Raw genomic sequence first — 17,507 nt, 5'->3', positions numbered from 1 at the left:
ATTTGACAATACGTAATTTGAAAGTAGAACAATTTAAACTCGCATTTAGTAAATATTTAAGTCTTACGAAAGAGCGTTGAGCATAAATAAAAAAGAGAGTATATAATGTAGTTGCTCGAGGGTTGCACATCACACTGCGCAAATTTGCGCGACAAAATGGCCCTTTTTATAGAAACGGCTTTCAATACATTTTGACATTTCATTTGCGTGGGTTTACAATTGCACAGATTGCCCAGTTTGCGAGAGTTTTGCGCTTTTAAATGAGTACCCTTATTATATTTAGAGTTGCAATTGTACCGAATCGCAGCACTTCCAGCTGCAATACTGCTCTTCGCGCCCTTTCATATTATACATACTTGTAATTTCACGCTAATGTGGAATTAGAGTACAGATACACTTAGCCTGTTCCAGGACTCCAGCCTTTAGACAGAAGTACACACATTTATAATATCTTTAGAAATATCTTCCAGGCTAAGTGTGACTAAACCCTCGAGTACTGGAACAGACTAATATACATATTTACGCCTATGGTGCTAACCGTATTCTAAATAGGTATAAATTTATATCTATACGATGTTTTTCTCCACTTTAATGTAGTAATAATATAAGTATGTTTGTATGTGTAGTCGTTTATTTTTAATATTTTACAGTTTAAGTTCGCTTTGATAAGTACAATATATTTATGCAGTTATAATTTTCATCCTATTTTAAGATTTACAATTAGTGGTATATATGTTTACTTTTTTTTACATAAATGTGCCTTTACGCATTTTTAATATATATCCCACCTTTTAAACTTGCTTTATGCTTAGCTTGTCGAAATATAAGACATGCGTATACTTCCACACATAAAAAAGAATCCGTTTCCTGACTCTTAAACTTTTCGTATTCGAACTAGGGACTTCTTTTAATTTGAGTGCATTTATTTAAAAAAAATCGGTCATCCATTGTCTATTATTATTATTTTTTGTTTAATTGCGCTTTTCCTTTGTACAATTTTAATACTCTCTGCAAATTTTTCAATGTAAGAGTTACTCGAGAGGTAATTTAGGGTAACTGTATTGAGTTTTGGAATTCTTCTACGTTATCCGCCCATTGTCAGCTGTACAGTGCATTCCCATATACGACCCGAACAACTTTTACATCCATTTAGACTTTTTCTATTACTTGGTAATGTTAATGCCATAATTTTACATATATGTACGTGTACGTCTGATCTTTAGTTTTACTTTGATATTTTTTTTATAACAATTTCCTATTTGCTGCCATTGCTTCATGTCCAGTGGGTTGCTTTTCAGCACATTTTTATTTCTTTTAGTAAACATTTGATTCGGTTCATTAGTCCTTAAAAAAAAGAACTTTAAATTAAAAATTAAGATCCTTAGGAAAATGCGGCGTCACTGCTGAGGGACTACTGTTGCTTGCATGGTTGATGAGATTGTTGTTACCGCTGGTTCCACCGTTGTTGTTGGTGCTAAGATTGTGGGCAACGGCTGCGGCTGTTCCGCTCAACATGTTGGCGCCGAGAGCCGCAGCTGCTGCTGCAACCGCCGCTGCAGCAGTTACTGCTGCCGCTGTTGTGTGCGTAGGGGCCGGGTTGTTGCTGCTATGTTGTTATTGCATAAAATAATCCGGGTGTTCAGAATCTTTTTCAAACCGTTTCGCCTCTTCGTGCATGCTTTCCTTTATCTTTAGTATAGCCGCTGATTCGTTTTGATCGTTTTCACCTGGACCACCAAATCCACCCAGGTTATAATCGCCCATTCCGCTACCGGAATCTTCACGCGGCGTACCAGGACCGCCATTTGCCGGTGAATTTTTCATACCATCTAAACCGGTGCCATCCCCACCGCCGCCGTTAAGTACAGGACCCATTGTGTTAGGACCACCACCCATAGGACCCATGCCGCCTGGACCACCTCCCCCGCCGTCAGGTCCTCCACCCATTGGGAATTCGGGTTTCATTATCGAATACATATTATCGCCAGGACCACCAGGACCTGCTTGTGTATTATCCTGGGGTGATGGCATGATCGGCGTTCCGGGACCAGGGGGCCCATTGGAACCAGGTCCGGGTCCATAGTTACCAGGTGAAGAGGATGAATACGCATTCATAGGAGCTGTGGCGTTAGGTTGCCACTGCGGTGGCCTTCCGCCTGCGCCCATTCCCATGCCTGGTGGCATACCACCAGGGCCAGGTGCTGGGCCTCGCATGCCTCCTGGACCTCCATATCCCATTGGACCCATACCGCCAGGACCACGAGGGGGATTCATTCGCGGATTCATGGGACCCATTCCGCCTGGTCGCGTTGGATCCATACTATTCGGCATCATTGGTTGACCAGGTGGCCCGTTAAACTCATTTCCCATTCCTTGCATGCGCACGCCAGGACGTGGGCCGCCAGGATATCGAGGACCACCCATAAATGGTGGTTGGCCAGGCATCATTTGAGATGGTGGTGGCTGTGGACTTGACGCATGCGTCGGTGGTGATGGGCGCATTGTGGAATTCGGAAAGAAATTAGGACCCATTGGTCCTCCGGGTCCCATGGGACCTTCGCCACCTGGTGGCATTTGACCCAGTGGGCTGGGGGCCGGGCCGCCAGCACTATGTGGTCCACCAGGCCCAATGCCGTTTACTCCGTAGCCGGAACTAACAAAGCCGTAGTCATGGAAGGCCTTTGCCTCTGATGAGTGATCACATTGATCACGGCGCTCTGGAGCGGCACAGTATAGATCCCAAAATACACACCACCATGTATGTAGGAATCCGGGAGGCTCGCCTAACGTAATGTTCTTTTCCCATCGAATTTCAGATAGAAAAGTTTGCGCTGCTTTCTGGGCACCAACATGTAACAGGTATTCGTAAACATATAGCGCCAGTTTTTCACGTGCCTGTGCATCTGACGGCACTGATGATGTTTTAGCTTTTCCATACATTCTCTGTTGTGATGTATCGCAAGTTCTATGTTTTGATGTCCGACTTTCGATCGATTTTTATTGTTTGGCTGAGTTACTTGATTCAATTCAGTTTACACCGTCTGTTCTGAAGATCCGAGCAAGTTCTATTCTGGTAGTAGAATATACTATTAAAGTTACGAGCACGACTGTTATTGGATACTACCAGCTAATCGTGTATTTACCTGTCTGTAATTGGTTTTCTAAGCTTTTATTGAAATCTTAATTTGTATTTTATTCAAATACTTCGCATTTAATGACCGAAACACTTTTCTGCAGATATTAGCTTTTTCTTCATAAAATATACTTTTTCTAGTTCTTTTTGTTTTGAGGCCACCACACAAAATTTAATTGGCGCTTACCGCCACTGCGAAGCTCACGCAGCCATTCTCCTCTTTTCTTCTTTGACTTTCAACATATTTCATTTACTTTCTGTTATATCAAGTTGTTTCTGTGGGCAATTTGTGCGTTTTGGACGTCCCCCTGCTATTCGTAGTATTACTTGTCTAAAGTCTCAATTGCTTCTTCTTTCACGGTACCTCTGCCCGTTGTTCTGCCACTGCGCTGCTGGTAATATTACTGGTATCGTCAGTGCCACTTTTTACCACCTTACAATGCTCCCAACATCAGAGCTTGGCCCTAGTTTATGTGAAAATAATTTTTTTACTGGTATCAATTTAGCTACAGTTCCACTCTAACACGAACTTTTTACAATAAAAACTGCTGGTTTCTCGTCTTTCGTGCAAAATTTAGTTCATGTTTGCCTTGCTTGCTTCTTCTTTTTACCGTTTTTTTTATTTTTATGCTCTTGTTGCTACTTCTGCTGCTACCTCTGCTTTTCACAACCACTTCACTAAATAATCGTTGTTGCGCTCGTGGTCGCACTCGTGTCCGTCTCAATCTCAGCAGTAGCAGACGTTGCCGTCGCAGTCGCCGATACACTCGTGCAAGATGAATGTACGTTTTGTTGTTAGTGCGCCGTACTCGTTGCCGTGGTTGTGCTTTCGGTGTGTTGTGTTGTGCTGCTTCTGCTCTTCACACCCTTCGCATAAAAATACCAATAACACAGCCACAACCTGAAACACATAACCAAAAAAGAAAACATAGAAGAGACGAATAAAAATAAAATTAAACTGAGAAAACAGTATAATGAAGGAATTGACAAAGTGTGCAGCGTGCGATGACGGTGACGTTGATGGTGGTGATGGTTGTGTGATGACGGTGCCTACGCTACAGAGCCGTACTGGCAGAATTTCAAACCACATATTTACATACACACATATCTATATATATATATATATATATATATATATATATATACTATGTATATATATTTGCATCTACGTATGTATGTATGCCTAGAGCAGGAATGTTGCGAATATCTGCATTCCCATTCGTTATGCGAATGATTCGCATCATTTTACACATTCGCATTCGCAACAAATGATAGGAATGTTTTGCGAATGCAAATGTGTACATGTCTAATTGTTGAAATGGCGCTAAGTCTGTCTAACCAGGGTGCGGACAATAAGCGGCTTTTAGCTTCGGGCACTACGCGGTTAAGTAGTTTATTGGCAACAAGTACTGCTAAAAGTCTTATAAGCAACCTAGAAATAATTTTAGATTCTTCCATCGAAAGCGAAAGCTCGGATGAGGAATCTTGAGACATTAAGACATGTGAAATTAAAGCTCAATTGAAGGTTTATCTTAAAGGAAAACGAGCTCATCTCGGTGAAAATCCTCTCGATTAGTGGAAAACTAACAAATTAACAGATCTGTTCCAAGTGAGCAATTTTTCAGTGCAGCCGGCATTATATACGAGCCTCTAAGAAATCGCATCATGTGAGAAAAGGCAGCAACATTACTTTGAAACATAATATCTCCCTTTTGAACTTTCGACTACTAGATTAAAACACTGTATAGGTAAAGCACTCGTTTAATGTTCTAATAATTCACAAAATATTTAAGTAAAAAAAAAAACGATGAATTAAGTTGATTATAGCTTTTTTTATGTTATTCCTAACATCCGCATTTGCGAATGTGAAAAATATGACATTCGAAACATCCCTAGTCTAGAGTATATTACCGTGAACACATGTATTCACATAGATTTATATTTATAGAAATGTATACATATGTATGTAGATACAGTATCGGTCATAACAATAGCATCCCCATTTCAAAGTGATATTGTTTGCCACTTATGTTTTTATATATTTATTTTTAAGAATTTTCAATTAAAATACAGTACACTCTCTAAAAAAGCCATAGAAGCCCAAGTTTAACAATTTGTAGAAAATTACATACAAAAAATGCAACAAATGCTTACTCAAATTTCAAACATTTTTCTCAGAAGTATTCGAATTTTTGTGAGTACACAGTTTTATAGCCCATTTAATTTTAGTCGAATACTATGTAAAGGACAAGTTTCAAGAGCCTAAAAATTACCATTGATTTTTCAGAATTTTTTCAGCCGCAGGTATTGCGGGTTTCTTCCCTATAAAAATAGTTTAGCGCAATTCATCTAAATACGTTAGTGCTTTGTAATCATGTAAATCTCATAAACTTACTTAAGTTTGTATGGAAAATCGGTTTATTTACGAGATTTGTGTCCATATTATGTTTATTCGTTATATGAAAGTAAATACGACAAAAAAATAGTTTAGCGCAATTCATCTAAATACGTTAGTGCTTTGTAATCATGTAAATCTCATAAACTTACTTAAGTTTGTATGGAAAATTGGTTTATTTACGAGATTTACGTCCATATTATGTTTATTCGTTATATGAAAGTAAATACGACAAAAAAATTCTAAAAAATCAAATGTAATTTTTAGCAACTTGAAACTTGCACATTATTAGACTAAAATTGAATTGGCTGTAAAACTGTGTACTCAAAAACATTCGAACACTTCTCAGAAAAAAGTTTGAAATTTCGGTGAAAATTTGTTGAATTTTTAATGGGTTTTGTTAGAGAGTGACCAGTATTTTAATTGAAAATTCTTAAAAATAAATAAATAAACATGAGTGGCAAACAATATCACTTTGAAAGCGGGGTGTTATTGTATTGGCCGATACTGTATATGAATAAATATGTATGTACCACAAATTAATGTATACATATACATACATGCATACATACATATGTACATAAAAGAGCGCATGACATGGGTACGTGACAGGGACGAAAAAGGGACAACGCAAGGTGCGTTTACGCTAACTTCGTACATCCAAAGCAATCGACAAACACTTTATCAGCCATACCAGCAGTGTTGCCATCTTGATACTTTTGGAGCTAGATTTAGCTCTTTATTTTTCTATTTAGCTCCAAAATTTGGGATCTAGCTTCCAGCTCTTTTCAAAATTATCTAACACTTTTTTTTAGCTCCAGAAAGTTTTAGTTGTATCTGGTAATGTATTAAAATTAAAAATCTGTAATTTCATTGTACAACTGTTGAATAAAATTTATTTGGCTTCTGTGATCTCAGGCTATTTTCGATACCTTTATGTTATTTTATTTCGATTAATACTTAGAAAAGTTCCATTTCTAATAAAGATGGGCGAAAGAACGATTTTTCAGGATCAGTGAAGAGAGTGATTGCGATTTTTAAATCACAGTGACTTTTATGGCTATTGCGATCGCTAGTTCTCTTAATAACACAGAAATGGGTAATAGTTCTAATAAATGATGGCAAATCAGTGTTGGTACATGTAGGGAAAAGAGGTACAAGCTTCATTGATTCACCCAAACATTGCCATATTTCACTTTGTGTTTTTTATTAATACTTCCAGCTTTATTTACTCGTTGATACAATTTTTGAAGTAAAAAACTGAAACGCAAATAACCTGATCAAGCAAATCAAACTGCGTACTTGAAAATGTCCATTTAAAACAACCATGGAACGGTAATGAAAAAAACGGAATATACATATCGTCGTTTAAAGTGCAAAACCGCGTATGTGAAGTTGCATAAATTATTTTCCTGGAGAGTAAAAACACACATATCAAAATGGTTTTCTTTTTTATAAAAGTAATCGCATTTCTGGCTAGTATATTTCAGGATGAATAGATAAGGATTGTGCCAAGAGCTTGTGTGAGCATATCCAATTTTCGGCAGCAAATGTCAGTTACGCGGTTTTGTACTTTAAACGACGATATGATAATAGGAGCATATTCACAATGAATAATTAAAATTTTTAAAATCACCATTTCTACCATGATAGAGAAAAATCACAATTCGCAACTTCTGTTTACTAGCTATTGTCAGATGTGATTTTCATTCACGTCAAGTAGAAAAATCACCAATCACTGATGTTGTGGCCTAGCAGTAGCAGTCACTATATGCGATTTTTAAATCACAGTGATAAAATCCCGGTAGTGAAATATCGCTCATCACTCATTCCTAATGAAAATGGCGCGTAAGCAAATGGAAAATGGGCAAGAAAGTCGATTAGTTTTTACCACGTGCGCGGGAGCACACAAACTACATATACCTAGCAGTAATTCAAGCTCCGTTAAGCTCAGACGGCGTATTCTCTCCCAGGCGGCCACGGTAGAAAAGGAAAGCCAAAACTTAAGCGTTGACAAAATTACAAATTTCGAAATGCAGTCGAAAAACCTACATTTGTATTCACGGGAAAATACACACTTCACCATAAACTCTTGGAACTAGGTTAAAGATTAGAAACAAATAATTTTTCTGGACGCACGGATTTTGTTTTTATCTTACTAATTTTACCTTAAGGAGTGAAAGAAATATAATTTTCGGAAAAATTTGCAAAAAAAAAAATTATTCGTAACCTGTGTTCTTATGGTCAATTCAAATATCTGAAATTGCAGATTTTTACAGTTTGTAAAGTATTTTTAGTTCATTGTCTAGTTTATATGTGTGCCATAGCAATGAATTCAAAATATCTGCACCTTATTTTGGTTTTAAAAGTTGTTTTCAGCACTTAGTTATATAAAATTCGCTTTTTAGGTCTATTAAAATTGTGGAAAATGTAAAAACAACTTTCCGTCAATAAATGCTCAACCTAAAAAAAAAATGCTCTTCATTTTAGCTACTATTAGTGCTCTTTTTTCGACCCATTTAGCTCTAAACTAAATTTTTTCTGGCAACACTGCACACCATGCACATCAGGCTCAAAAGGCATTTTGACGAGAGGGAGGCGGCGAAGATTCTGAGGACATGCGCTTACGTTAATGTTAACGCGGCCCACAACGGCAGAGGCTGCTGCCGTTTCCTTATTGAAGTTTGCGCGAATCAGAGACATGATGAGTCGTTTTGCACTTGACGAGTAATCGATTTTCGTTTTATTTTCACAGATGCGCTTCGTTGCGCACTACAATTGCAGTCGCAGGTCCACTCAATTCGAATGTGCTCCCTAACGAATTTGAAACTAGTGACAAAAGTTATGCTATGCATCTGGATCTAGTTGTTTATAATGCCTACTAAAAAGGTGTGCAGTGTTTGCCCAATCTTCCAAAGAGGCGCAACTCAAAAATTAGATTCGAAAATACATACAATCACTCACAGAACTATTCGTAATCTAGTTTTTTAACAATAACACATTTTGTACAAAATTAATAAATATTAATCAAACTTAAAAAAATGTTCATCAAAATTTCATACTTTTTATTCAGAATAAGGATCAAAACGACCCTTTCAGGCGAGAGATAATGGATTAAAATGTTCTACGAAAATATTTCCCATGAAATTTTACTATAAACGTCTGAATCTTTAATTTCGCTCAAACATTTATTTTAACAATTTTTCCACCAAACTACTTAGGCTGGGACATGAAAATTGTAGTACGCCATAAAATAAAAATACGAGCTAACTTTTGCAAATCCATCGAATGTTTTATTACTGGATATCTATACTTACAGAAAAAATTAGCGAAATCCGGGCTGGTTTGAATTGTCATAAAATTGTCGCACAGTGTAATGAGGAAAAATGAACAAGTAAGAAAGTCTAAATTCGGGCGGAGCCGAACATTAAATACCCGGCGCAAGTATTAAATATATGATTTTCACCTTTCCGAAAGCCGGGTTGTATAAATTTTGAGTAAATTAGGGTTTTAAATTTCGAAATATTGAAGTTTCAAGCATTTCTGAAATTCACCGTTATATGAATAGTGGCCTCATTTTTAGTCCGATTTCAATAATTTTCAACGTTTTGCTTTTATGTGCAAGCCCAATAACCATNCGACCCTTTCAGGCGAGAGATAATGGATTAAAATGTTCTACGAAAATATTTCCCATGAAATTTTACTATAAACGTCTGAATCTTTAATTTCGCTCAAACATTTATTTTAACAATTTTTCCACCAAACTACTTAGGCTGGGACATGAAAATTGTAGTACGCCATAAAATAAAAATACGAGCTAACTTTTGCAAATCCATCGAATGTTTTATTACTGGATATCTATACTTACAGAAAAAATTAGCGAAATCCGGGCTGGTTTGAATTGTCATAAAATTGTCGCACAGTGTAATGAGGAAAAATGAACAAGTAAGAAAGTCTAAATTCGGGCGGAGCCGAACATTAAATACCCGGCGCAAGTATTAAATATATGATTTTCACCTTTCCGAAAGCCGGGTTGTATAAATTTTGAGTAAATTAGGGTTTTAAATTTCGAAATATTGAAGTTTCAAGCATTTCTGAAATTCACCGTTATATGAATAGTGGCCTCATTTTTAGTCCGATTTCAATAATTTTCAACGTTTTGCTTTTATGTGCAAGCCCAATAACCATACCATACAAATTGGTAGAACGGTTACCGAGATACATATATGTGATCATAAATGCCACGCCCATTTTCCAAAATTTTATCATAAACGCATTTCTTGGTAAAGAATTTTTGCAAGCATCAATTTTAAATAAATTAACTTTAATGTTTACTGATTTATAGATTTTATATTTCTCCAAATTACCGTTATATGGGATGTGGGCGTGGTTATTGTCCGATTTTAAAAATTTCCGGCCATTTGGTATGCTGTACCAAGGCTAACAACTAAGTTACTAAGATATGCACATGTAACCATAAGTGGGCGTAGCTACGCCCAGTTTCCAAAAATTTATAATATTCTTATTTTTCGTTTAAAAACTACTGCAAATATCAATTTTGAGTAAATAATCTTCAGTAGTTACTAAAATATCGCAGTATTCGCATTTCGGAAAATTACCGTTATATGGGAGGTAGGCGTGGTTATTGTCCGATTTTGCCTATTTTCAATACCATCCGTCCTACGCCCGAAAGAAGTGCACGTACCAAATTTCGTTAAGATATCTCAATTTTTGCTTGAGTTATCGTGTGCACAGACGGACGGACGGACGGACAGACAGTCACCGCTTAATCGATTTCTCTTTTCATTCTAATCATTTATGTATACATTTGTCTATATCTATCTCGATTCGTTTTGCCTGTTACAAACAACCGTTATGTGAACAAAGTTATAAAGCCCTTGTGCACAAGTGCGCTCGGGTATAAAAAAGTAGTGCAGTATTTAGTTTTAAAGCGAGCAAGCATTGAGTTTCGCTTTATTTATTGTTAAGGGCATTTGCATCATTTCTGAATTTATTTAATTGTGCAATAGTGTCAAAGTAAAACCATTTTCGCAGCCCTCTAGCACCTTTTTGGCAAGTCTTGTCGAACTTTGTACATTATACTTGATTCACTTGAATAGGTACACATATTTTCCTCGATATCCATGTTTACATATATCTGCCCTTGTGGGCATAAGAGGTAGCTTTTTGTTTTCGTTTTGAAGAATGATTAATTTTGAAGAAAAGTGGTGAAAATGAAGTAATCACCTTGATTACTTTGGTTTTATTCCACTTTTTATCAAACTACATTAAAATTATGCTTATTATTTTGATTCACTTGAATAGGTACAAGGACTTGTAGCCTCCTTATGTGTATAGCAAGTTTATTAAAGTTGCATTTAAACCCTTTTTTAAGAATTTAAAGGATAATTAGACATATAACAGAGCGAAGCCTAAATGGAGGGCTTCACAGATCCAGGACTTTGCAGGCGATATATTGGAAATAAAACTGTTTTTGACAGCTGAAGCCGGCTGTCACCATGGCATGAAAAAAGCATGAAATGGAGCCATAACACAAAAGCTAGACGAAAATGCCAAACGTTCTTTACGAGGCCAGCATCTTGTTGTCGACATAGTGGACAAAAATGAAAGAAAAACGGTGACACGTCGATGACACCACAATGAAACTACGGATTACTCTATCGAATAAAGTGTTATATGAAGGCTAATAGTTTCNTGATGCTTGCAACAATTCTTTACCAAGAAATACGATTATGGTAAAACTTTGGAAAATGGGCGTGGCACCGCCCACTTATGATCTCATATAAGTATATCGGTAACCGTTCTACCAATTTGTACCAAACTCGGTGTGGTTATTGTGCTTGCCACATATAAGCAAAACGTTGAAAATTATTGAAATCGGACTAAAATAACGGACGCTTCTCATATAACGGTAAATTTCAGAAATGCTTGAAACTTCAATATTTCGAAATTGAAGGACGCTAATTTACTCAAAATTACCATCTAGCGGAAGGTTTCGGAAAGGTGAAAAAACATATATTTAATACTTGCGCCGGGTATTTAATGTACGGCTTCGCCCGAACTTAGACTTTCTTACTTGTTGGTTTTAAAAACTATATGACTTTTATTAAAAAAAAAATTGGCGATTTTTTTCAGAAATTGCGTCTTTTTTTAAACAATCTGCACACACTGAGTTAGAGCAACACAGTTCACAAATCTTATGAGCTCTAAGTTGCTCTAGTTCCACTTAGCGCAAGCTCATGAAACAAAAACTAGAGTAAGTTAGAGCAAGAAAAATCCTCTTGTAACACAATTTTGTGATATATCTTAACCTGGCGTAACCCAGAGAAGCTCATTAAACACAACTAATACAAGGTTAGATAATTATTGACAGCCGTGGCTTGACACTCCCTTGGTAGTAGAAAAGTACGCAGAGTAGGCAATTAGTAGTGAAATTCCTTTTGTAAATTCTAATGTATTTGCAGGCAATCTGGCATTTTTAAACAAAATATTGAACGAAATATTAGTACATCTACGTGAATTACGTAATTTATGTGCTATTTAGCTGTACAAAAACTGCAAAAGGACTCAAAATCAAAATAAAACTACTATGAGATTTATGTAAACATCCAATTTAAAAACAATTTATGTTTTCGTCAGTTAAATGTGCTTCATATCGAGCCCTAACCGCCAAAATAACGTAAGCGACATTTTTTTCCAATTTTTCTTTATAATGCAGAATTGCATCTAGACGCTCTAGGAATATTTCTGCATCAAAAGGAAAATTTTGAAACCATGTCGCTTACGTTATTTTGGCGGTTAGGGCTCGATATGCATATACAAATAAACATATTGCACAAAAGCTTAGACTTCTATTTCACAGCAAAGCTACACTTTTTCCAAGTAAATTTCCAAAGAAGCAACACGGTGCCACAGCTAAGGGAGCGGTGCGAGAGAGAATCCTGTCAGTTTATCGAACCTTCTATTATTGAATCATGAGCCTGCGCTAAGGGGAACTAGAGCAACTTAGCGCACGATTTTCTGCACCAGCTCCTTCGATGGAGTAACTTAGAGCAAGCAACTGTTTCGAGAACTTCTGCTTGAAAAGTGTTTCATCAGATTTCTGATCTGAGTTGCTCTAACTTGCTCTATTGTTTTTTTTTTTTTTTTGTTGACAGTTGCTCGATTCTGCTCTAACTTGATCTGCTCTGCACTTTTTTCGGTCTCATTAAACACAACTATTATATCATTCTTGGCTGCAATGTTGTCCGACATGGAATTTCCTAACTTTTGAGGGTATTTCGGTATTGCAAGCTTTTGAGGTGGATATGGATTGTTTCCATGTTACATATGTAAAACCTAAGAAAAGGGTTTTTGCCAAAAATTTTAGACCTTTTACTCAAGACGAACTCGACAAGAAAAAGAAGAAGCATCGAACAAAAGGCAATATTGCCAAGTTTTGAATTTGAAAAAGCACCAAATTTTTATTGGTGTATTTTATGGACTTTATATGAATACATAATTTTATTATAAGGATGCCGATTCAAATTAATAAAAATCAATGTTTCTTGCACAACGGTCGATTTCTTCTGGCATGATTGAAGGTGCTGCACATGTTTCGTTGTCGCTTATAATTGTCACTGTGCCATGATTTTGTTTAAATTTTGGTAAAATTGCTTAGCACACTTACGATTGCTATAAATTCTGCTTCCATTTTTTTAAGATTTTCTAATTTGAAGTCTTCAAACTAAAAACAAATGCACCAAGCACAAAACTCAAAAATTTTCGCGTTTTGAATACCCACTAAATTTGTGCGAAAAGCATCAAGTTGGCAACAGTTAGCGGTCCGCGAATGGCGCGACCTTTATTTTCTGAATCGTGTATTAAAGTATTACAAACACATGCAAACATTTTAAGGATAGTATCTATACATAGTAAAAGGGAAGTCGAGAATTTGTGTACGCGGTAATCTCGAAAAATACTGAACCGAATTTGACGAGATTTTCTCTAATATACTTTGTATCGACAGGAGGGTGACCTTTTTAACCGACTTCCAAAAAAAAGGAGGAGGTTATCAGTTCGTCGAAATATTTTTTTTTAATGTTTGAGTTTCAACCGATTTCGATTGTTGTTGTTGTAACAGCATACAAATTCTCCAAAGAGATTTTGGGGAGTGTTGCTGGAGTGGTGGCAGTCCTTGGCCAGATATATATCTATCTGGGTCGTTCCGGTTACGTAGACCCGACTGTCGTGGGAACGAACCCATTTCAATAATTACTTTTGCATCGGAAATGTAGTGTCTCAGAGGTGGTCCCATACTAATCTGGTTAAGATCCGATCAGTGGATCATGAGATATATACATATATATATTTTTTTTATATGAGAATTGAAGTCGGTTTTTTTTGCTAAAAATTACTTGTTTACTTAGAATTTTAATAGGGTTGCCACCCGTCTAAAAAACTATAAGAACCGCATCGTTCGTTGGATTACAAAACATAAGGTGTCAAAAGAAAGAAGAAGAAGAGCACAAATATTTTATTTTTTGAATGGGGTTGCCACCTGTTGATAAAATTACTATATACAATCATTATAAGCGTAGGCATCAGTTCAGCACCGTCGTAGTCAAACGTAGACTTGGCTTCTAGATGTGCAATAGTGTATTATTTTTTTGAGTAGGGCTGCCACCTAATAAAAAGTAAAAACATTTTCACCGTTCGTTGGGTTACAATACGAGATATCAAATGAAAGGGCATGGCCTTCGCATGTGCAAAAACTAAAACTTTTTGAGTACGGTTGCCACCTATTTAAAAATGTCTATCTTCTATACATAGTTTAATAGAAATTCGGATTCTCTAAAACTACAGAAGGGATTTAGACGAGATTTTTTAAGTATAATAGTAAGGAATATTACGAATCACGAAAATGTACGTAAACTGAATCGAAGAAATATTGTTGTATGTAAATTTTATCGATAGGAGCGCCCAACATACATACGTACATGTAAATTTTGACTAATAAAAACTAAAAATATTATAATGAATCAGTTGATGGAAAGTGTAAACACCTCATTAAAAAATAGTCAAAATGACGATAAAATCCCCAACACTGGCAACGCTGTCTGCTGAATACTTTATTTGCGTTTTTCTTGGGCTTGGTCTCCATATGCGCAATTATATAATTTTTTTTTTTAGTAGGATTGCAACCTGTTTAGTTGTCAATCACACCTTATTTAATATCTACACTTTCAACGCGTGGCGAAGCCTCGCGCATACGAGACCGACTAGTATTACAATAAATTTAAGTGAAAATTGGCGGTTTAAATTAAAATTTAGTGATAGGCGGGATAATTTAACAACAAATTACTTAAACACTATTAGCAACAACATTGTGAAAGTGATAAATTGAGTTAAAGATGACCACCATTAATATCCCCACCAAGTTTTATACAAAAAATTCCGTAAACTTTGAATGATATAGTCATTGCTTCCGTAACGGAAATCTCAGCCAAAATTTTAATTATTTATCGAAGTATGGATTTTTTTTTTAACTTTTTTGTGGTAAAGGGGTATAACTATATTTTTTTTATGCAGAACTTATTTTTGCGTACGCAAAAAATAAAAAAACATCATCACTCCAAGATCGGTTAAGCCTTCCACAATATTTTTATGCAGCGCTCTTTTTTTACATATTGTAAAAACACATTATACTCATTTATTCCCTAATGTTATCGGAAGTACATTGTTGAAAATCCCTTCGTTTTAGTGTCTTTAATTTTCGAACATCTGGTAGCACCCTTTCTATTCACCATTACAGCCATTTTAATTTATTTACTTGTTTACTTTGTTAAAACGTAGTGAAATTATTAAACGCGTTTTATATTGTTAAAAAATTCAATAAAATACATTCAATATACAGAAAATACACGTGAACATTGCAAAGATCGTATATTTATAAAAATATAAGTGTTAAGTGCTCTTTTTATATGAAACTATGCTAGTGAAACTACAAAGAATTTAACAACAAATTTGTTAAATACTACTAATAATAAAGTGAATATATACGACTCTTAACATCCCCGCCCAGTTTCATGACGAAATTCGCGATAGTTTTGTGAAATCACTCAAAAACCGATGTAATGGAAAGCCAACCCAATAAATTTAAAACCTGGACCTAAAAATACTTAAAAAAAAATGCTTTTGACAATCTAGTCTTAATGCGGATTTCTTCATACATATGTTGTAGTTTGAAATATATACTTACAGTACTCTATATACTTTACGGACATGTATATATGTATGGCAAGATTTGTTTTGTATGCCCTTTATTTTAATATATGTATACATAAAGTATGTATGTACATACATATGTTTGTACGTCCATATGAACTTAGATTGTATACATACATACAACCGCCACCATCAAACATCAGTGCCATATTGGACGTAAAATATCAAATGAAAGGTGTGTTACAGAACTTAAGTGATAATATTTACAAACCTTTCTCGTTTTTTGTAATATTTTATCAATGCTCTTTGTTTCAGAGATCCTCTTCTTTTCCCCAGCTGCTTGGGGCAAAGTGTTTCAAAATCAAAACTCTGCAAAATTGGCTCAGCGATCCCCCAGCTAAAAAAAAAAAACAGATACAAACATACATATATGTGTGCACATATAGGTAAGAGGAAAAACAAGACAATAAAACGTTTAAAGAGCGAAAGCTGTGGTCAAGAGAGAGCGTCATATAAACACGAAATTATTCACATACGTTATTTACTTTATTACGTTATAACGTAATCACTTACGATGCACTGCGTTGCACAACACCACTGGAAAAGTACACACCAAATTAGCTGCTGTACCCAGATTTCACATTTGCTTTGCGTTCGGTTTTACGTGGTAAAACTATGCGTGAGCAGTTCCACCAATATTCGCTCATTTGCTATTTCGTTTCTTTTCTATACTTTGTTGCTTCTTCCTTCTGTTTTAATTACAATTCTAGATTTTATGTATTTTCCGATATTCACAATTCTTCGACACGCTTTTTCAATTACCGATGTATGTACATTTACCAAGTTTCTCAATATTTGCATATAGAATTGTTAGTCAATTACACATTATTGCATCTAGTTTACTGTTTTCAGTCATTTAAATTAATAAAGCTTTGCAGGTAAATCGTTCAACATGACTTCGTTCACTTATAATTTTAGTTGATTTTAAGTTTTTTTTCTGCAAAACCCTTCACACACGTATGCCGACTGAGCACACTGACGTCGTCACTGCCGCCGTTTCTGCCAACACTTCCAACGTCGCTGCCGGGTCTATTGTCAATTTTGTTGCAGCCTTTCTTGTTGTTGGTGGATCTACTGCTGTCGTTTTCCGTTTTTCACACGATTCGATTTCTTGCAATTGCCGCCTTCTCACTCTAGCCACTGCCTGCACTGCTGCTTCTGCTTTAACCGATACTTGGTCTTTCTCTGCTTCAATTGCTTTTGCTCTATGTTCGTGCACTTCTACTTGCTTCACTTGAAGTTTTTCTCGTACAATTTTTTCAAATGTATTTTTGCGATACAATTTCATTTTCATTCACTTCCATTTTATGCTTTTATCATTTTAATAGATTTATATTTTTATCCAGTTACAATTTATTATATAAAATCACCTTTTTTCCCGTACAAATATTAATGAATCGACCCCGAGTTTTTCGCCACAAGTACGTCTCTCAATATTAAATGGCTGATGGTGTACACTTTCGAGACGACACACATTTCCAGGGTTGCCAAAGTCCAATTACCGACCATTATTGTAATTTTAATAAATTGGTGATATATGAGAGTTGTAAATTCTCGCACGTCAAAATTTGAGTAGAGGTAATAAATGGTTAATACTTGGTATTGAGCATGATAAAAACATTAAACAATAAAATAAACATTTTGCTATTTTGATAGAATAAACATATTTTTAATATACAATAAAATAGAAAA

The 17,507-nt window shown here is 35.7% G+C and overlaps 1 protein-coding gene across 4 annotated transcripts; it reads right to left on the bottom strand.

The window, feature by feature from the left end:
• Positions 1-775: 775 nt before the first annotated feature.
• Ssdp (Sequence-specific single-stranded DNA-binding protein) lies at positions 776-17,299 on the bottom strand. Of its 4 annotated transcripts, none has more exons than XM_017614440.1 (4): positions 16,329-17,299; positions 16,027-16,152; positions 3,144-4,034; positions 776-3,070 (listed from the first exon to the last, which is right to left on the bottom strand). In XM_017614440.1, the coding sequence occupies exon 4, from the start codon at positions 2,938-2,940 to the stop codon at positions 1,615-1,617; it is 1,326 nt and encodes a 441-aa protein (XP_017469929.1). In that variant the 5' UTR covers positions 2,941-3,070; positions 3,144-4,034; positions 16,027-16,152; positions 16,329-17,299; the 3' UTR covers positions 776-1,614. The 4 variants fall into 4 exon arrangements, with proteins under 4 accessions (XP_017469929.1, XP_017469930.1, XP_017469928.1 ...); XM_017614441.1 differs by having other exon boundaries at positions 776-3,065; XM_017614439.1 differs by having other exon boundaries at positions 776-4,034; positions 17,186-17,299.
• Between the last annotated feature and the right edge of the window lie 208 nt (positions 17,300-17,507).

The sequence above is a fragment of the Rhagoletis zephyria genome, unplaced genomic scaffold (assembly GCF_001687245.7).
Source record: "Rhagoletis zephyria isolate East Lansing unplaced genomic scaffold, Rhagoletis_zephyria_1.1 Rzeph_scaffold_00830, whole genome shotgun sequence".
NCBI classification, from domain to species: Eukaryota; Metazoa; Arthropoda; class Insecta; order Diptera; family Tephritidae; genus Rhagoletis; species Rhagoletis zephyria.
Note: the sequence above shows the minus strand (reverse complement) of the source record. Positions and strands in the feature narration are given on the sequence as shown.